At 39.2% G+C, this 22,718-nt stretch overlaps 1 protein-coding gene across 2 annotated transcripts in view; it reads right to left on the bottom strand.

Annotated features, from left to right (window-relative positions):
- Positions 1-1,253: 1,253 nt before the first annotated feature.
- LOC131239308 (ABC transporter I family member 1-like) overlaps positions 1,254-22,718 on the bottom strand; it is an 81,512-nt gene continuing 60,047 nt past the window's right edge. Inside the window, exons 1-4 of one of the 2 annotated variants that reach the window (XM_058236955.1) lie at positions 10,008-10,107; positions 5,730-5,812; positions 5,545-5,647; positions 1,254-2,347 (exon numbers count right to left, since the gene is read on the bottom strand). In XM_058236955.1, coding sequence (XP_058092938.1) covers positions 1,586-2,260 — 675 coding nt within the window. In that variant the 5' untranslated portion in view covers positions 2,261-2,347; positions 5,545-5,647; positions 5,730-5,812; positions 10,008-10,107 and the 3' untranslated portion in view covers positions 1,254-1,585. Of the gene's footprint in view, positions 2,348-5,544; positions 5,648-5,729; positions 5,813-10,007; positions 10,108-22,718 lie in introns of those variants that run through there. The other variant, XM_058236964.1, reaches the window with a different exon arrangement.

Here is a 22,718-nt window from a genome sequence, read left to right as displayed (position 1 = left end):
ATGCACACATGCCAACATGGCAGGCATGTATGAGATCCAGGACTTTCATTTGGTGGGCCTATCATCCGATCAAGCCAAGTCAGTCACATGTAGAGAGTATTACTGCATTGGAACAACTAATCTAGGAGACCCGAAAAGTGTTGAAATGCGGGTCAAGTTGAGTTGGCTGTGTTTCTAGTTGAGTCGCCGAGTATAAAACTCGGCCGATCTCCAGAGTAGGGTCCACCATCAGGACTTTCTGTTTTGATTGGCAAAACCAGATTTGTAAAGCGTGATGGTAAATAGCTTTGCAAAGTCTATCATGACTCTGGTGATGATGATAAAACGGTTGGGGCCACCTCATAAGATCCGTGGGTAGAACAGGTGGGCCACACAAGGTGATTGCCGTGGCAGAAAGGGCTGAAATCTAAGAACATTTGATACATCAAAATATCATTTAAGAGATGTAGCCCACCATGGATGGAGCGAGCTCGAATTGGAAAGTATTACCAACCAATGTGTGGCTTGTGTTGAATATGGACCGTGGTTGTACCTGTTCTTACTGGTGAATATGCATGCCACAATGTTAAAGATTAATCACGACTCGAAGATTTTCAGGGCTTGGTTCATCCATGGCAGACAGTAAGAACCAACAGACCAACGGCCTATACCACCGAACCAAGGGCCCCACCTGTGGAAGCTGATAAACAGAGACGGAGCATACCATGCATAACCTCGGGGAGAGGAAGGAGGAAGGTAGAAGACTGTGTACTCCATAGTCTAACCCAACAACAGTCCCAGACTAGTTTCTGAGCTTTCAAACAACTGTCATGATCATCTGACCGGTGCAATTTTGTGCCGTGGCAAAATCAGTAATGCAGCCCACCCAATGTATTGTCTACGAGCACAAAAAACGGTAACTGCATGTATGATGGGAACGCGGCAAGAAGAATTGTTTTCTATCAACTGACAGAGAATACAATCTCTTTTTTTAACTGAAGAGATGTTTCAGAACAGTATTTATACTATAATGGTGACTATACGTGAAAGCTGAGAATTCCCAAAGCAAGGGAAAAATCAAAATTTTCCTTAAAATCAAGATTCCAACATAAGGTATTGAGTAGTTTGGATCCTTACTCTTGCTCCAGTGGTAGACTTTCAGGAGTTTCAACACCCGGTCTAGGGTTCGAGTATCCATAGGTGGTGAAATTCCACTACGGAGTGTGAGTGTGGGGGGGTGTGTGTGTGTGTGTAAATAAATAAATAAAAAGATTCCAAAATAAGGAATTTCCGCTATGAGTGTTTTGTGCATTTTCAGTTCAGAAGAGAGTACCTGCTGGTAAGCACTTTTTCTTTTTCCTTCTTAGACATTCAGCACTTTCTTGATAAATGCAGCACAAATGTACAGTATCTGGATTATCCATCTGATTGGCCTTGTTATGGATGAAGCATTCCTAAAACCACATCAAACGATCCTGATCATCTATCAGAAGACTGGCCATTGATGACTCGTATCTTTTCTCCCAAGGTGAATTAAACTTCATGTGGATTACTGGTTGAACTCTTATGCTTCTTAAATGGCCTGATAAATAAACGTTCTTCTATTTCAGTCCAGCATATCCACCAATGTCTTTCTCCTTGGAAACCTTGGCGGCAACCTCAAGCTCATCTCATCCTTGATCTCAATTGGCAAGTGGGTCGCAACAAAAACAATCCCACCCTTCTTCCGATGCTCGGCAATTATATATTCTAACAGCCGCACCCCTTCTGCATCCAATGCCACTGATGGCTCATCAAGTAGCCAAACCGGCCGATCAATCGCCAACAGCCTTGCCAACTGCAATCTTTTCCTCTGGCCCATCGAAAGCATCCTAGCCTTCTCATTTGCAAGCCGCCCAAGGCCCATCAGCTCGAGTGCCCCCCTTGCCTTCCCACACTTCCCTTCAAGCACTTCAAACCATTGGATGTTGTCTAAAACCGAGAGCTTTTCCTTTATGGCATCCTTCAATGATAGCCAGTTTAGCTGGAGCTTGTATTGGTCGAACACGCCAGGCGACGTGATGTCATGGCCATTCCATAGGATCTCGCCTGCAGATGGGCGGGAGAATCCGGCAAGCATGCGGAGGAATGTGGTCTTGCCAGATCCATTGGCGCCCGTCAGCACCAGTGCACTACCATCATGGACGGATACATTGATGTTGCGGAGCACAGTCTGGGCATTGCGCATGCAAGAGACATTGTTGAGAAGAATGCGTGGGAGGGGGGGTTTGTGGAGGGGCATAGATGATGTTTTGGAGGAAATTTTGGATTTGGGTTTTGGATTATAATCCAAAATGTGCTACAATCCTATAGAAGATATGCAACGTAGCTGTCAATTGAAAATCAGGATGGTAAGTACATGGAATCAAATTAAGAGTTCAAATCAACCGTTAGTTACCTAAAGACCTGCTTGGATTGGTGGAATCCAAAAGGTAGATTTTGAAAGAAAAATGTCACATTGGAGGAAATTAGTGAAAATAGAAATCTGCAGAAGCAATGCTAAATAACCTTTTTGTTTTAGCATTAATTATTTCCATGGAAATGTGAATAGATTAATAGTAAAAAAGTGAGAGTTCTCTTTTTTTTAAAATGAACATATCCCTCTCTCCCTCCCACAGCTTCTTTTGTGTTGACAAACAGCAGAAAACACCACACTGAGAAAAATGGTTTGTTTTCCATAGAAGAAAAGAAGATTCCATCAATCCAAACAGGCCCTAAATACAAAAATAAAGCTACATAACATTCAACTTGGTTGGCCTGCAACTAATCATTGAGAAAATATACCCAGCGGTCCGTATGGAAAAGAGAATATAATCCACTGATAAACATGGCTAGGATTATTTCATTGAAGAAAATTTCGTTCAATGGAAAATTTCACATGAATCTGGGCTGAACATTGTTAAGATACCTCCTGAGTTAATAGGTAACTTAGGACAAATAACCTTAGCAACCTATGGTTTAAGTGATGATATGGTCCTTGATAGAGTGGAATGGTGATAGGATTTCTGTAGCCAACTGCAGTCGGTTGAGATAAGATTTAGATGATGATGACGACGACACAAATTCTTCAAATGAATAATTTGTCTATATTGCATCACACACCAGCAACTTCAAATTTATTCGTACAATCCATACCTAAGTTGTATTCATGGCATATCCATGTTGCATATAGGACTGTCAATGGGCTGGATTAAGCTGGGGTTCATCTGCCCAAGTCCAGCCCAAAATCTTTTAGGCTAGCCAAAGTGCAGCTATGTCCGAACAAATTCCACAAGCATTACCCAGGCACAGCTCAAATGACAATTTAAATGGCCATGATGGCATCAACCCGGCCTATTCCAACTTGCATTGGATCAGTCTATATATGCCAAATGTGTTGAAATGAGATGGAGAGTTAGCCACCTAAAACCTTAGTTGAATTTTACATATTTTGCTAAAGGAAGAGTTTGGATTGAATTATAAATATTAGATAAAGAAAGAAACAAAAGCTTGTTTTGTTGCTACATTTCGTTGAACACGTCATGGGTAACCGCTCTTAGAGTTGTACTTGTTACCAAATTGTGGGAGATTATCCAAATTAGGTTCCAGACACAAAATATAACCATAATTATGCCCTAAGCTCTTCATCCGACGCAATCCTCCAAATCAACAAAGGAAACCGGTTTTTCTCGAATTCAAAATTATAAGAGATATGGAGTAGTGAAAAGCAAACCACATGGAAAAGTAACGGAATTTACCGATTCAAGATGAGAGAGGAAAAAATTCCAATGGCAAGCTCAATTTTATGTGGATCTTCAAAACTCCTGAAAATGAAAATGTCTGCTGTGATTTTTATTGAAATTGCTGAGAGAAGGCTTCGAAAATGCCTTTTGGGATGATTTTTTTTTTTTTTTAATTTTTTTATTTAAGAGAGGGAAGCAGCTGGGATTTTAAACGTACGGAGAGAGCAAGGCAACTAGGGCTGTCAACCGGCCGAGCTCTGTCCAAGCTCGGCGCACATTGTTTAACATAGGACCGAGCCGGACCAGGCCCACAACGGGCGAAAATAGTCTAGCCAGGGCCCAGGCCGAAATGAATATACTGGGCCATAGGACCGAGCCGGACCAGGCCCACAACGGGCGAAAATAGTCTAGCCAGGGCCCAGGCCGAAATGAATATACTGGGCTCTAGCCCAAGCCCAGCCTGAGATTGAGCTCCAATGTTTCTCAAATGGGGGGGGGGGGGGGGGAATAAGATTCAGAGGGAATCTCGACAAAAAATGGCAATTTGGACTAGGCAATGATTGCAGGAATTTTGGAAGAGATAAGAGCTTAGAAGATGAGAGAGAGAGATTCCGGAGCTTGGAAAAGGAGAGAAATGGGGGCATGAGTTGGAGCTTGGGAAAGAGAGAGCGAGAGAGAGGAAAAAGGGAGTAGGCTGCTTAGGTGGGACCCACCATGATATTTTATGTTAAATCACCCGGACCACCAGGTGTGTCACTCTATCTTATGCCCAGGGTGTAAATATCATCCTCCTTCGTGTTTCACGTTGACCATATGATTGGAAAATGTACATAGCAACACTTACCGGCCAAATTATTTCCCTTGGCATGGCCCATCTGAGTCATTTATGTGCCTTATTTTTGGAATTCATGCATACATTCTGGCGTGGCAGCTAATGGATGGAGTGGATTTTATATAATCATTATGGTGGACCTTGTAAAAATCAACTGTGGACATCTCTATCCTAACTATGTGTGGGGTAGTTCACATGAATCACAGGTTAACTTGACTATTTAGTTGTGGGTGATTCATGTCAGCTTCATTGTTTAGTTGTGAGCCTAATGTGTGATTACACATTTAATGGTTAGAGTAGATTTTAGATATACATCTTGGTGGGCCATTAAAAATCAAAGATGGGTGTCTTATAAAATTCTGTTTTTCAATATAACAGCAAAAATATCAGTTTTTGAAATAGCCACCATTGAATTTTTTGGGTCCCACTATGCTAATATTTAAACTCCATTCCAACCATTAGATATGTAATCCCACGTTAGCCCCAGGTAAAAAAATCAAGCTAACCTATAATCATGTGGGCCACAACAAAAGAAATAATTGAGAGAGATGTTGAATTTTATAGAGCCCATCGTGATGATTATATGAAATAGTGACGTTTATGTAAGATCCTCAGACTATTAAACATTAAGTACTATATTATATTAGGTATGTAGAGAGAAAACAAGGTTGACCTGTAGTCTCAGTGGACCACATCAAAGGAAACAATTGGGAAAGAGGCATCCACCCTTGATTTTTATGAGGCTCACTATGATACTAGTATGAAATTCACTCTACTATTAGGTTGGACACAAAAAATTAAGCATATGTCCTAAAAATCATACGCATACATGAATCACTTAGGTTACACTAATGGAAACAATTTGGAAGGTTAGCGTTGCCCCATGCATTGTTTCCAATTGTGTGGCCCACCTAAATAATGGACTGGGCCCTGACCCATTTGCTCGCACTATGATGGACAGTAATAAGGTACCGTGAGAAATATGCATTCGCTTGAGCATCATTTGAGCACCATACTCACATTCGCAGCAGTAATGCTTGGGCTGTTGTGCGCATTCCCCTCCCTCTCTGAAAACCTAGCACCTGTTCCATTCGTTTAGGTACTCAAAGTAAACCGGTTTTGGAAGCAGCCAAATGGGAACACTGAGGTCACTTTACCTTGAACATTTCCATGGAATTGTATTCAACATTTACTGCCAAGAATTCCTTTAATCAGATCTCGCCGTGGGATCATGTAATTCCTGACAAAGGACATGCAAAGTTCCCAATCTGGATTAGGAGCAAGTATATATCCCTTGATCGATTAGGTAAGCATTCTCCACATAAGAAATTTGGATTCATTCTCCACTAGCATGTAAAGTCCAGGACAGGTAGAATAATAAGGGTCTCAACTCATGTGTTAGAGGTAGATAGAATGATATTGAACACGGAGTCATGGGTATGAGTGTTCATGTGAGTGTGTGTAAAAAAACAATAATAAATACGGTAGAATTATCAGAGACGACATGTTTCTTTCGGTCATTCATATGCAAGATATGCAATTATGTCTTTGATGGTTATCGTGTAGTCCGGGTATTGTAGAGGTTTACCTTTACTTCAAAATTTGGTTGGTTATGTCTATCAAGTCATCGTATTGGTATAAAACAAACCCACTTTGGAATGAAGATAGCATGGTACAGGTTTCTTTTTTAAATAATAATTAAAAAAAAAAAAAAAGAGACGGTGAGATAGCTTTTCAAAAATGAATGTAATTCCATGTTAATTTTAATTTTTCCAATTGTTGTGCTAACATCAGCACAGACATATGCCCAAATGAGATTTCAGGGCACAGGAAATCCCTGTGCCCAAACATGCATAAGGTAGCTCATGTGGACGAAACTAATTTTTCCAATTGTTGTGCTAACATCAGCACAGACATATGCCCAAATGAGATTTCAGGGCACAGGAAATCCCTGTGCCCAAACATGCATAAGGTAGCTCATGTGGACGAAACACATTTGTCAGTGTGGCAAATAAACAACCGATTCATCCATCTGGAGGGTATATTTTTTCGATGCCCTAGCTTATAAATCCATCATGAAGATACCACTGGACAGCTTCCCTGCCAGCCCATGAACGGACTAGGATTCGGTAGTGAACCATAGTTGGTGCTTGTTGGTGCTTTGTGTAACCCACCATGAGGGGTGTGTTTTATCCATTCGGTCCATCTAATTTTCCAGCTCATTCCAGGGCATGAGACCAAAAAGGAGGCAGATCCAAATCTCATGTCTTAGGTGGACCAGACAGGTAATAATGGTGATTGAATGCCCGCTATTAAAAACTTATTAGGAGCTACAAAAGTTTTGGACCAAGCTAACATTTTTGTTTTCCCTTCATCTAGGTCTGTGTGAAATAATCAATAGGTTGGATGGAAAATAAGCGGACCATATGAAGTTTTCAATGGTGGGCATTCAACCACCACTATTTATTCTGGTTTGGTCCACTTAAGATTTTGTATCTGATTCATTTTTGGGCCTAAAATGATTTAGAAAAATGGAACGATGGCGTGTATAAAACACATGCATTATGGTGGGGCCACAGTGCACTGGCCAAGTTTTCTACTGTCGCTCTTACACTGAGTGATCCCCATAAATTCTGGGTGACAACACTGAAATGGTAGACCCACTTAATGGATGGCTTGGATATTGCACCTGTCTACCAAACTGTCAGACATAATCCATCTCAATGGTATGCTTTATACATGCAAGCAGTGGGACAAAAATCAACAGGATTTTTAAAATATTGCAATAGTAACCTACAATATACAAAAGATATTGTCGTGAGATTGTCAAAATAATGGCAGAATTTAAAATATCATAGTTTTTATTGCAATATTAATGGGAAAATACACTACAAGAAAAAAGGGCTTAGCCTCAGTTCAAAACTGTGGCTAAAAAGGTTAAAAACAGAGGCTAAAGCCTTTAGCCTCAGTTTTGCCTCAGTTATCCAAATTGAGCTTGGAACCCCCATGGCTAAAGGCTTTAGCCTGGGTTTTAGCAACTGAGGCTAAAAAGGCCTTTCTATAAGGCATTAGCCTTCTCTATGCATGTCTCTATAAGGCATTATATATAAATTTCTCAACAGAATTTGAAGACATAAGAGATACATTGCCAAAGTCGACATCCATGTCCATGCATAACCAACATAGCATTGGCAAAAGGATGATTCTATAAGAATCATCTTCGGGCTTAAAAATACCTAAGCAGATGAAGAGAGCTAATGATTACATAGGATATAGATAGCTGACAAGTGACAAGACTTCCAAATATAATGAGAAAAAAAGGAATGTTAACCCTTCTCTGGCAGAAAAGATGCCCTTCATTACAGTTTTCCCTATAGAGAAGATTCTCAAATCATTATGGCTCATGAGCATCAGCCTCTGGTTACTAGCCATCTCAATTGCATCCTTGGGATAATTGATGTGGTGTTGAAGATAAGAAATTTTCGCTCAATTCCTGGCCTATTTTCAATTAGTTTCTCATATAACTCCATGAGTGAATTTCTCATAGGGGGAAAGATCTTCACAATTTCGGGCATTGTAACCCCAGTCCAAGAATTTAAAAAAATGAAAAGAAAAGAAAGAAAAAGGTCTCTAGACTGCTTAGATAGCAGAGTCAACCAAAAGCTGCATGAGGAAGTGGATAGGTCATTCCTAGTCCTTTAGGCCTAAATTCCAAAGAAAGTCCTTGATACTATTGTGTTGCTTGATTCTGAGAGGGTGAATTTCTGCTTGCAATGAACGCTTTTGTTTTATTTTTCTTACTTTTTAATGAGTTGGCCATCTTCTCCAAAAAAGAAAAAGAAAAGAAGTATCATGATGCTTAGCTATTTCCTAGACATGGTATGGCTAACTTCTTTCTCTTCCGGACCAAGCTCAGTTTGGAAAATACTACCAATGAATTCAATCTTAGGGCTGGCAATGGGGTGGGCCTGGGCAAGGCAAAATCAATATTTTGAGCAGGCCTAGCCTTACCAGTTGAAAATCTGGGCCTGAACCAGGCTCGAGCCAACCTGTTGCCCAGCCTATTCAATCTATTAGGGGAATTTCCATCTTTATACAAAGGAGGTAAATTGCTTTTGATGAGAGGAATGCTAACATTGCCCAAACATTACATAAACTCCACAAAGAGAAATGGCATCTGCTTGCAACATCCAATTTGCTCCAAGACAAGTTTCACCATGGATTGGCAGAGACCAAAACAACCATGCGATGATCCTAATTGTTCTGACAGAAAGTTTCTGTCCATGGTTGACATTTCAACCACCTTTTTTCCCCTCAAAACTCCACAATCAAACAGTTAGAACCCTAGGATCATCTGATGGCCATGGTTCTTGAACTATACAGCCCACCCTTGATGCGGTCTGCGTGAAAGCGGTCCAGGTGCCAAAAAGCACGCGCCGTGCATCCCCTGGGGTGGGCCTGCTACTTGAGTGTGATATTAGCATTCCTATGCTTGACAAAATACAAAATGCAATAAGCTGTGATAATTCAACAACCTGCACGAATCTGACTGATGTAGCGAGCAGAAACGAGGAGAAAAAAAATGCATTTTCTTTTAGAAATATCATTTCCGAAACCTATATCGATATGTATTTATGCAAGTAGAGCGAAAGGCAAGAGTGCCACATATGAGGATGTAGAGGCACCACCATTTTCAAAATGGTAGTGAGCTATCTTAGGAGTCTGCCGCACCCAGAAAAGCAGAGCGGTAGGTTAGCAACGGTAAACTAAAAGACATCATTATGGTGTAGAGAACACACAAAATAGTCACTTAAATACATCCAGACAAATCACAGTAGCACTTCTCTAACATTCAAATTTTCAAAACCGGATTGGAAAAAAGAGAATCAAGACCTTGTTACTGAAAATCCGACAACATACGAATTCAGCCAAACCCATCACAGCAACAGTACTCAAACTAAGAAATAAAAATAAAAAATCTCCAAAACCTGATCTTTTGAATTTCCAATCAGCTACACCAAAAACCAGTTTTAAAAAGTCCCACAATTGAAGGGGAAAAAACCAATTAATTGGCTGCTAATCAAAGAAGGCTTGAAAATGGATCCACCCATCACAGCAACAGTACTCAAACTATAAGAAAAATAAAAATAAAAATAAAAATAAAAATAAAACCCAAAAACACAAATCTTTTGAATTTTCAATCAACTACACCAAAAATCAGTTTCAAACAGTCACACAATTGAAAGGGAAAAAATCCAAATGTCTAGACATTTCAGGAATTCAGATAATAAAACCCTAAATTTCCATTTCTCCACCAAAATCAAAATGAAAAGTGGCAGAAAACCAAGAAAGCCTAAGAATAGGAAGAGGAAACCCTAAGTAAGGGGAAGCCACTCGATCCGCACTGTCGGATCACCGATTTTAATAATACGTACCTCGATCGAGAGGATATTCCAAAGGGCTGGGGAAGATCGTAGGAAGAGAGACGATTTAGTGGGGATGAATCGAGATCTGTAAGAGAAAAGTGAGCAGACATAGAGACGCCGATACGAGGTGACCAGCAGATAAAGAATCGAGGAGATTGAAACTCAACTTTATATAATTTTTTATTTTTTCTTTTTTTTTTTGGAAACCTAGGTGGGCCACAGTGATGTTTGTGAGAAATCTACCCCGTTAATCAGTTTGGTGAAATCATTTTAGGTCTTTCGACCAAAATTGAGCACGATCAAAGACTCAAGTGGGTCTCACTAGGAAAAGGTGGGAAGGAAAATTCCTACCGTTGAAATCTTCCTGCGTTGGCATTGATGTTTAAATGCCATCCATACCGTTCATAACGTCAGTCCTACGGGGATAACTGAAAAAACAAATATTACCCTCATCCAAAAATCTGTGGCCCTACGATTGAGTAGTGGATCGGGCTCAATTTTTTATTCCGTTAACTAAAATTAGCTCAAAAAACAGATGGGCGGGGTGGATTTCTCACTCTACGAGTTGTGCAAACTGTTGAAAGGAGTTTAAAGTTACATGGGCCCACAATGATGTATTATCATATCTACACGGTCCATCCATTTGGAGATATCATTTTACATCTTTTTACCAAAAATGAATAATTTCTAATGCTCATTGGACCACACCACAAATAGCAGTGGTGACAATGATTCTCACCTTTAAAACATTCGTAGGGCCCACCCTTACGTTTACTTTCCATTTAATCCGTTCATGATGTCACAAAGACCTGGATGAAAAGAAAAACCAAATATCATATTGATCCAAAATTTCCGTGACCCCAAAAGGGTTTCAATGGTGCGCGTTCAATCCTCCACTGCAAAAGCAGTTTGCACAATTTGGATTTTGGATCTGTTTAATTTTTCGGCTCAAGCCTTAAGACAAGCTCACCAAGTGGACGGACGGTTTGGATATAACTCATATGCGATGATGTGTGATACACCAGCCACCTCAGTGGTATGTGGTACACCAGCCAATCCGCTTCTCCTCCAAACACGGACGCCGATTGCGTCCCAACCCCTGCCCGTCTCTAGCCCGAACGGACAGTTCTGTGGGCGGGCCCACCGTGATGTATCTGTACATCCAAGCCGTCGATCCCTTTTTTGGATCATTTTAAGGCATGGAAACAAAAATGAGGCAGATCCAACGCTCAAGTGGACCACAGAAAATAATAAGCTCGGTTACATTAAATGCACTGGTCATTAAATTTAAAAGTCATCTGTAATGCGGTACATTTGAGCGTTGGATCCGCCCTTTTTTTTTTTTGTTCATGGCTTAAAATGTACATATACATTACGGTGGGCCCACCCACATAACTGGCCGTTCGAAGCTAGAGACGTACGGGATGCGATGAAAGGTGTGGCACAAGCTAAGTGAATAGGAATGCCTTTTTGCTACGGTTATTAAATAAGTGAGGCTAAATGTGAGGTGAATCTTTTGTCACTCTCCCTCAGCAACTGAAGGAAAAAATGCTAAGCTGATCACAACCTTCACTTTTATAAAACATCTATGTTATGCAATTGGTGGACCCTACCATGAAGATCACATATTACAAATGTTAGGTGAGTTCCCGTTTCGATGAGATATATAATCAAAATAATTGGATGGACGGCGTCTAGTTCAAATGTTTAAGTGTATCTTGGTTTTTTAAAGTGGACTTTCATACTCAATTTCCTAATAACTAAGGCAAAATGATAGAATTTTAGCCTTGGTTTCTCACATATTGAAGCGAAATAGCAAATTTTTTGTCTCAATTGCCTAATAACCGAGACAAATTTGGACTTTCAGCCTCAATTCTTTAATAAATGAGGTGAAAAGCTGAACTTCTAACTTCGGTTCTCTTACAACTAAGGTAAAAAATGGATCTCTAGCCTTTGCTATGAAAGGTGAAATGGTGGACTTTTGGCCTCAGTTGCTTAACAACCAAAGCAAAATGGTAGACTTTTAGCTTCAGTTTCTCACCAAATAAGACTAAATGGTATACTTTTAGCCTCGATATCACATCCACTGAAGTAAAAATAATGAACTTTTAACATTGATTTTTTATCAGACAAGGTGAAATGATAGACTTTTAGCCTCACTTTTTCACCAACTAAGACAAAACAATATACTTTTAGCCTCACATTCTCACCAATTAAAGCGAAAATGGTAAACTTTTAGCATCGGTTTCTCACCAAGGTGAAAAAATGAATTTTTAACCTCAGTTTTTCACCAATTGAAATGAAATAGCGGACATTTAGCCTCAGTTCCTTTACCGAAGCAAAAAAAGGAACTTTTAATCTCGATTCCTTTACAATCAAAGCTAAAAAGTACATTTAGCCTCCAATATTTTAACTGAGGCTAAAAGCCTATTTTCTTGTGGTATATAGTAGAAACCTTATCGAATTTGTGTTTTTTATATATATATAATTTAAAACACTTTTATGTATTTTACTTTTAGACAAAAATTTCTACTAATATCGCAAGTAAAATGTTAAAATTTGGAAAATATCTCAAGAACTTTTTTTGGCAAAGAAATTGTCAAAAACGAGATTTGTCACCACGGATGTATTGGGTTTTTTTTTTTTTCTTTCTTTCTTTCTTCTTTTACAAGGCTTTCAGCATGGAAACTAGATTGAGAAGGATAGTCAGTAATGACGTTGATGAAGCTAGCGTGACCTGCGTAGAAGTGTACCTACTGTCAGGTGGAACTTTGAGGAGATCCAACCTGTTCATAAGATACTGTGCTTCCCTTTCACCCCAGAGCCCGAAAATAATGACAATACAAAAATCAGGTAGGCCTGCCATATGAAACTGTATGGAACTACTGTGAGTTTTGTGTAGGCCCACAGTTGTGTCTATGCATGTTTCTCCCAATCCATTCATCTATCTTGTTAGAATTAAAGCATTCCTATAAATCATTCAATTCCAAAAACCCAGGTAGACCATAACAATTGAGTGGTGAATCTTGAAATATATAAAGGCCCATTTGAAAGCTTGTATTTGAAAAGTATAAGATTCCAAGTCACAAATCAAGGTGATTCTCATTCTTTAAATGTGTTTGGCAGCTTATATCTGTAATGCACTGGAATCTAAAATTTGAAATACATTATAATTTTGTAGTATATTTATAGGAGTTTAAAGTTAATTACTAAATCAACTTTAATATCCCTAATTAATGTACATATGTGATATTTGATGGAATCGTTGTAATAAACCCATTGATATATATATATATATATATATGATAAAATTCCAAGCCTCAAATGGACCACATGCATACAATTATAAATGAACTACTCACTAATGATTTTAACTGTTGATTTATATGGCCAATGTTTGGACCTTTTTTTTTTCAATATTTAAATAAAAAGGGTCATGCCCCTACATCCTTGATGAGATGAGAAAACAATGTACAGAGCAGACTTTCGGGTGGGCTTCACACAAAAAATGGGCCTCACTTATCATATCAAAGAAACAGAAAAATAGGAGACATAGAAACATAAACAGCCTAAGGAAACATGGAAACAAAATTAACCTCCACCAATCACTAGAGCAGGGAAATCCATACCATGAAACAACCAAAAGAAGTTGCACAATGAAACTCCACAGACAAGAGGCAACAACTATCAAAATGCAGGCCGGGAAAGACAACTGAGAAACCGATTTATCCAATCCCCTTTTTATAATTTCTAGATAAGCAAAGAGACCCGATGCCTACACTATTCAAAGTGAGAAAGCTCCTGATTTCCCTAGGAAGATCTAAATAATTGGAATAAATCTTATTCGGGTATCTATCACTAGCCCTCTTAGCTAAAGCATCAACCACTTAATTACTCTCCTGTAAAGTATGAGAAAAAGAGAGTCGGAGAGGCTCTCGCTTGTCGATAATAAGACCTATATACTACCAGATGTTCCAGGGGCAGTTATCAGAATCGAAGGATGCCATGCCTACAATGATATGTGCATCAGTTTCTACTATAATGTTGTGTAGTCCCAATTTGTAACAGATAAGAATACCATCGAGCATGGCCTTTGCTTCGGCTACAATGTTGGAGGCTCGCCCATAGAAGTTGTGAAATGCAAAGATAAGGTAACTTTTATGGTCCTTGCACACTCCTCCACCCTGCCTGAACTTGAGTTTCCTTTTGAGGAGCCATCCACATTAACCTTCAGGCTGTCGAACCTCTATTATGAAATGCAAATATAAGGTGACCTCTGTCGTCCCTGTACACTCCTTTGGATTGTTTAAATAAGTCTATTAATGTAATTTTAATAAGTTTATTAATGTAATCTTAGTGATGTAGTCGATAATTTAATTGTTTGGAGTTATCATTAGAGTGCTAAGTGTACAATGGATATTAACTTATCAATACCCTTAGGACATGTGCGACTCTCCTGCCTTTAAAATGGAACCAAGACTTGATTGTGATTTTGAATCACAACAAAAAGAAAAAAAATTCAAAACACAACAAAACTCCTCATTTCAAATAATTTTGATTCCAAATACCTACTTAGTTTGCTAAATGACTTTTAACACATTCCAATTCATGCTACCAAATGACCCCTAGCAGTATAACAGCCCATGGAGTACTATGGTGGGCCATGTGGTTGTTGAGTGTCTATTCAAGCAAGGAACAATTTAAACGTGAGCTCTGCTTAAAGCGATGCGATACCTTTCTCTTGATTATGAATGAGGATGCCCGGTCCTATGCACCCCAACATGGTATATATGAGGTAGAAACCCCAGACGCGCATGCAAAGCTGCTGTGTCTTTCACAATTGTTTGCATATCATTTCGTAAGACAGGTATGCATCACTTCCTACCTATAATTTTTATGATTAGATGGCCCACAAATATAACGGACGGCAGATCTTCAAAGAAAATCGATTTGGGTTCTGAGATTATCTGAGTGTCCTCAAGTCCCATCACATAAACTGTTTGACTGTGGAAACATGTATTGTATTATCTATGTTTCACATGTTATATATGCTGATGAGTTGGACCTCTAATTCCTAGAAACATTAACTCATGGAGTGGAATGGTAGAAAAGAACTCATGTAGCTGACCTTTATTTATTTATTTATTTTTGTTTAGAGCAAAAGTGAGAGTAGACAACTTGTAACTTTATTAATATGAAAAAAAAAAAAAGAAGAAGATGTGCACTTCATTCAAACAGGCTTTACAAAAACCTTAGGCCACACAGATCATATAAATAACTGTAGAACACAAACACAAAAGAAAAACAAAAAGCCGGACCACAGAAAGAAGGCTTTGGTGATATCCACCATTTATAAAATTATTTATTATATAGTACGGTAGTACATATTTTTCTTATAAGATTCAGGAAAAAAAAAAGGAATAAATTAATGGGCTAGGCGCACCTATTGAATTGGGTCATCCACTTTTTTCACACCAAGTGCTCAGCCCCACCTTTTTCACAATTTTGAATGTCTCATGTGTTGCAAAAATATTGATTTTAATAAAAAATATTTTAATAATAAAATATAATATAATATAAAAAGTTGTTTTGAAAAACACTTTTTTATGAGTTTTTTAGGAATAGTCCCACATGGAAAAGAGAAGAGAAAAACATTTAGTTTATATGAAGGATGTGGAGTATTATAATATTTACCTGCCTAGTCCGTGGACTATGGACCTTGCATGTTCCAGTCCCGCGCGCGTGCTCGGGCTCGGGCACAGTCTCGGTCTCGGTGCGAGGGCATGTGAGGCACGTGAGGCAGTGTGGCTGTAGAGGCGACTAAGTGGCTATGACGGGTGGCTGGTTAGTAGAGAGACTAAAGGTCTGAGAGAGAGATCTCTCAGTATAAATAGAGGATGAAAAGAAGCTGTGCGTGCGTAATGATGGTGAGCCATTAGTGCGAGGTCAGTATGCTCTTGCATGGCTAGCCCAATGACTAGAAAATAGCTAGTTGTTGTCTCACAAGAGTCAGCATGCAGCAGCTTGATGATCCATGCACAACGTCAGAAAACGGCCATAAAGCGGCTAGTTTTCCAACCAGAAATGGCTTAATGAAATTTAAGTCTCGAACCATAACCCCTAGCCACCATAGCTTATACAAAAGGAGGACTGGATGGGTTTCCAAACCATCTCAACTCACTCCAACAAACCCATACGAGACAGCCAACCCCTCTCCACTCATATATTCTAGTATTTCAGGAACATAGCAAGGCTTAAACCTTAGCTTGAAGAAGCAGACCCGGTGTGGCATGAAACCAGTGGAGGCGGCCGTGAAAGTCGACGAAGTCACGAAGTTTTTCTCTTCTTTCATACTTGTGATGGAATTTTTTCCTTTATACTGTAATACTGCCAGAAAGTGTATAATTGAGTTCCATTTGGTGGGCCTTCGTGTTTGCTGAACGCAGACCCACACCAGGCTCGTCGTATCCTAGAAGCTATTTGCCTGTAACCTACCAGCATACTCAATTCACTTGAGTAGGGGCAAATAACACTTTAAGGACAGCGTTTCAGACGTGCTTCAACCTGTCCTGATTTCTGATTATTTTACACTTTTCGGTTTCCACATTATACAGAAATATATTAATCTGTATAAAATCTAACAATCTTAAAGCGTTATTTTACTGATGGAAGCCAATAGTGTTTCATCCATCAAGTTGATGAATCAAGACTTGATACACCTTAATCGGTTCGATGGAACCAATTTTATAAGATGGCAAGACAAGCTGAAATTTTTTCTGACGGTGCTGAAGATCTATTACATATTAGATCTAAATTTGCAAGCACTACCTGAAGCATCTGACAACGACACACCTAAATGTTCACTCCCCAAGTATAGGGTTGTGATGTAGTAATAAACTCGGTAAGACCGAGGTCGAATCCCAAGGGACTAATACTTGTACGTTATCTGAAATCGAGTAGAACTAGAACTAAATTAAGATGTTATCTAAACCAAATAAAATTTAAGGAATAATTGTGGAATAATTATCTAAAACTTAAGGAATTCAGAGGAAGGAAACTAGGGATTCAGAGGATCCACTTGTAGAGATCAGGGAGATCTTATGCCTGCATCAAGAATCATGGAAATCAAACTGAACTTACTTGATTTGGTCTTCACGAGGTGAAAGGTATGTGAATTAGAATGGATTCCATCATCAACCATGCCCAGGAGACAAAGCAAACAATAGAATTAAACTAATTACCAACCAATCAACAATATATAAAAGTTATGAAGGATACCGTCATCCGACCATGCCCATGAGACGATGGTGAACAACAGGGCTTCCTGACGTCATAAACATTAAAAGGAGGAAGAAATACTTAAAACCATCGCAGATCTATTGTAATTTCAGTCACAACAAACCAAAAAATAGCTGAAAGTATTCCTTTTAAGTTAAACAAAAATCAACATCAGTCGGTCTAAACAATAGGCACGAGCAAGGTCTCTCCCATCATAACTACAAGCTTCACCTCTTAGCCCTAGCTAAGAGGTTTAGCCCAACATGATTGGACTAGATCTCATAATAATAAAGAAAGAATAAATAAAAACCTTAACAAAAACAATACTCTATTTTCTTGTTAACGGCTGCCTTCAAGCTCACATGTAGCCACCCACGTTCACGTCCAAAACTCCCCCTTTTCAGCCACGGCTCCCCCTTTTTAAAGATGAAAGGCTTCCTCCTGGCTACTGTGGAGTCCCAAAAGAAATAGGTTGCGGAAACAGTCTTTACATAACAAAGTCGGTGCGTATATACAGTAAAAATCTTGGCCTCGTAATTCCACTTTTCCTGGTAGTTCCTCCAGAAGATCAACGTCTCTTAGGACGTTTTTGAGTGGCCTACACGGTGGACGGATCAGATCAGCTGTCTGATCATCACCGAGACCACACCACAGCCCGCAATAGTCGGCGGCGTCCGGATGTGCAACAGGAATGCGAATCCCTTTCGCTGTTGCGCTAGTGGGGCCCAATCCTGGTGTTTCTCGCAGGATCCAATCCATTCAGTAGTTTTACCTCGCAAAACCATTTAGGAAGTGACGATTTTCAATTGGTTTCGATGTGGCCCACATAACTTTTCTTTGCACCATTCGTCCTTTGTTTAGACGGTTGAGAACCAATCTTTCGTTGTTTCTTGATATTTTGCCACCTAGGCTTAGATGATAGGGACCGTGGGCTCCTGATGGACGGTCCGGATTGGTCCTTTGAGGAGTGATGGTGGCCCACGAGATTCGCCCGCAGGCTCTGTTGCGAAACAGAGCCTGCGCGTTTTAGCGCTGTGATGATCAGCGGGCCCCAGGAAGCTGTTTAATATTAAATCCATACCGTCCATTGTATTTAGGACAAAAAATCATGCAGACAGACCCAGACCGAGCTGATTTCTATGTGGTCCACAAGTTCTTCTACTCCGCCGTCCATCTTCCATTTGGACAGTAATCTTCCTGTTATTAAATTCATGGGCCCAAAAGGACACCTAAGTGAGGCTTATAGGCACCCCTTGGACACAATGGAAGGTTCTGATCATCAGAATTCATGATGGGTGGGTCCCACAAGCTAAAAACAGCAATTGGCGGTGAAGGCGTTGGAGTTTTGAGATTTCTTTAAAGAAATATCGGTCAGCGCACGCTGACCGATTTTTTGAGTTACGGCGCGCGTCCAGCCCTATACCACCCCGTATACACGCGTCACGTGTTCGGGTTCCAAGGTGATGTATGTGTAAAATCTGATCCGTCCATCCATTCACTCATCTCATTTTAACCGTGGGGACTAAAGATGAAGCGCATTCATACAGCAGGTGGGCCCTAATTCACTGATTTATAGGCTAATTTGTCCGTTGGGACACTTCCAGAGGGATCCGATGATTCAAATTTTACTTGTACGGTTCATTTATGATCCTTAGGCCACATATGGATTTTCGAGCTAAACGGATGGTGAAAACCTTGTGATCTTGCATTCTGGCTGACTTCTAGGCCACTTGAGCTTCAGCTTCTCAATTTTCTTGGATCTCTGGTGTGTAAATCCGTCGATCTTGGTCCCATGGAGTCCGTACCTTGCCTTGGTGAATTCTGCGTGTTAACTCCATACTTTTAGCACCTTATTTCGATCCAAGCTTGTAAATACAACCTGCATCATAATTACGATTAAACGAGCTATTAAACAGTATCATACTTGTAAATTCGAGTAATAATTGGGGTCTGATATGCAGTATTTGACCCTCGACACTAAACAAGTAGCTGCCCGCACCAAAAGAGTCGAAGACGAACTCTTGTGTCGAGGACACATTCTGAACGCTCTCTCCGACCGCCTGTACGATCTGTACCAACAGACGTCATCAGCAAAGGAGATCTGGGCCACTCTAGAATTCAAATACAAGGCTAAAGAAGAAGGTACCAACAAGTTTCTCATCGCCAAGTATTTTGACTTCAGCATGGTAGATAATAAACCGCTGCTGCCCCAAATCTAAGAATTGCAGCTAATAGTAAACAAAATCAAAGCGATAAAAATCGATCTTCCTGAATCATTCCAAGTTGGGGCTATAATTGCCAAATTGCCACTGATGTGGAAAGACTATAGAAAGAAGTTGCTGCATAAAATCGAGGACTACACACTGGAACAAATTTAGAAACACCTCAGGATTGAGGAAGAATCTCGTAACCGCGATAGAAAAAATGATAATGGGAATACCTCGTCTAAGGTACATGCTGTAGAAAACACTAATAACAAACATTCCGAGAAGGACGATTCCCTGAAACCTAATAAAGAGAAATTCAAGAAGAACACCCAAAAGAAAAACGGAAAGTTCAAGGGCCCATGCCATGTCTGTGGAAAAATCGGGCACTATGCTCGAGTATACCGCTATCGCAAATCTAAAAAAGAGGCAAGTGCAGTAGAAGAAGGCGATATCGTGGCTATGATCACTGAGGTGAATACCATCCAAGGCAAAGTTCTAGGTTGGTGGTATGATACTGCCGCTATTGTATATGTGTGCTACAACAAATCAGCCTTAAAAACCTATGAGGAATTGACCGATGGTCAATAAGTCCAAATGAGTAATGAAGTCCGATCGAAGGTCGTCGGCAAAGGAACTGTCGAACTGATATTCACCTCTGGAAAGAAAGCGATTCTAACTAATATACTGCACGTCCCAGACATGAGGCAAAACTTAGTTTCTAGGGATCTTTTGGGAAAACCAGGCATACGGGTGATGTACGAGTCAGGTAAACTGATTCTGTCCAAAAATGAGAATTTTGTCGAAAAGGGATATGCTTGTAATGGAACGGTTAAGTTTTCTCTAAACGAAAGTAATACTTCTGCGTATATGGTTGAATCCGCTGGACTGTGGTATGATAGATTAGCCCATATAGGGTATAGTACCTTGAAGTTCATGGCTAGGAATGGTTTAATCTCATACACAGATAATGAAACCGAAAAATGTGAAGTGTGCATAAGATCCAAGATGACAAAGAAACTTTTTCCAAGTGTTGAAAGATCGTCTAAAGTATTGGATCTTTTGCACAGTGATATCTGTGAGTTAAATGACATTCTTACTCGTGGAGGTAAACGGTACTTCATAACCTTTATAGATGATTGCTCTAGGTATGTGTATGTGTACCTATTAAAAAGTAAAGATGAAGCATTAAATATATTTAAAATATATAAAGCAGAAGTAGAGAATCAACTGAATAAGAAAATAAAAATTCTCCGTAGGGATAGAGGAGGAGAATACTTCTCCAATGAATTCGATAACTTCTGTGAAGAACATAGACTAATACATCAATGTACAGCGCCATACACACCTCAACAAAAATAGTATAGCTGAAAGGAAGAATAGAACATTAGTAGAAATGGTCAACTCAATGCTGATAAGAGCAAAATTGCCACTAAGGCTATGGGGAGAGGCACTGCTTGCAGCATGCCATATAATAAACAGAATTCTATCTAAAAAATATAAAATATCTCCATATGAAACATGGAGAGGTAGAAAACCTAACCTAGGATATTTAAAAGTGTGGGGGGTATCTTACATATTGTAGAACCTTGATCCAAGAAGAACTAAGTTAGGACCAAGAGCTATTAAGTGCGCCTTCGTAAGGTATGCACAAAATAGTAAAGCTTATAGACTTCTAGACATAGAGTCTAATGTAATAATAGAATCAAGAGATGTAGAGTTTTTTGAAAACTCACTATCCTTGGAGTCAAAGGATAATGAAATCCAAACTCCTAATAGAAAATCAGATAGCACAGCTCCACAGATGGTGGAAGCTCCAATTGAGCCTCGTAGAAATTAAAGAACAAGAATAGAAAAAAGTCTAGGAGATGACTATATAGACTCACAACGTGTCATTTTTCATCTTGTAGAAGAAGATAGAGAAAATGTTATAAGAAAAATACATATAGTAATGACTATAGAAGATGATCCTAAAACATATAAAGAGGTCATATCCTCTAGAGACTCAGCTTTTCGAAAAGAAGCTATAAACGATGAAATGGAATCTATACTATCAAATCAAACATGAAAACTAGTTAACTTACCTCCAGGTTCTAGACCCATAGGTTGTAAGTGGGTATTTAGGAAGAAATATCACACTGATAGGACTATCCAAACCTTTAAAGCTCGACTAGTAGCTAAGGGTTTTAGACAAAAAGAATGGATAGATTACTTTGACACATACTCTCCTGTAACTTAGATAACATCCATTAGGATATTATTTGCGCTAGCTTCCATACATCATTTTCACATCCATCAAATAGATGTAAAGACTGCATTCCTGAATGGTGACCTCAACAAGGAGGTATACATGGAACAACTTGAAGGATTCGTTCTACCAGAAAATGAAAACAAAGTATATAGATTAGTCAGATCATTGTATGGATTAAAACAAGCACCAAAACAGTGGCATGAGAAGTTTGATTCCTAAATACTTTCTCATAGTTTCATACATAATGTAGCTGACAAATGCATATATTCTAAAGTAGATAGTAGTTACATCGTTATTATTTGTCTGTATGTTGATGACATGTTAATAATAAGTAATAAAATGGAAGGTGTAACTAAAACAAAAAGATTTCTATTAACTGAAACAAAAAGATTTCTATCTTTCGTATTTAAAATGAAGGATTTTGGACAAGTTGATACCATTCTTGGTATCAAAGTTAAAAAATATTGTGGGGGTTATGCTTTCTGGCAATCTCATTATATTGAGAAGATACTAAACAAGTTTAACCATTTAAATATAAAAGAAGCAAAGACCTCATTTGATCCAAGTATCAAGCTAAAAGAAAATATTGGAAGAATAGTTGCACAATTAGAATATGCGAATGCTATAGGGAGTCTTATGTATGCTATGCAATGCACTAGACCTGATATTGCATATGCTGTAAGTAAACTTAGTAGGTTTACTAGTAATCCCAGTATTGAACACTGGAATGCAATAAATAGAGTCATTGGTTACTTAAAAGCAACCAAAGACTTATGACTATTTTATTTAGAGTTTCCTGCCGTATTGGAAGGATATACCGATGCGAGCTGGATATTGAGTGTAGGGGACAATAAGTCTACTACAAGGTGGGTATTCACCCGAGGAGGTGCAGCTGTATCTTGGGGATCCAAGAAACAGACTTGCATAACACATTCGATTATAAAATCTGAATTTATAGCCCTGACTGCAACAAGCAAAGAGGCTGAG

Source organism: Magnolia sinica, chromosome 1 (assembly GCF_029962835.1).
Source record: "Magnolia sinica isolate HGM2019 chromosome 1, MsV1, whole genome shotgun sequence".
NCBI lineage: Eukaryota > Viridiplantae > Streptophyta > Magnoliopsida > Magnoliales > Magnoliaceae > Magnolia > Magnolia sinica.
Note: the sequence above shows the minus strand (reverse complement) of the source record. Positions and strands in the feature narration are given on the sequence as shown.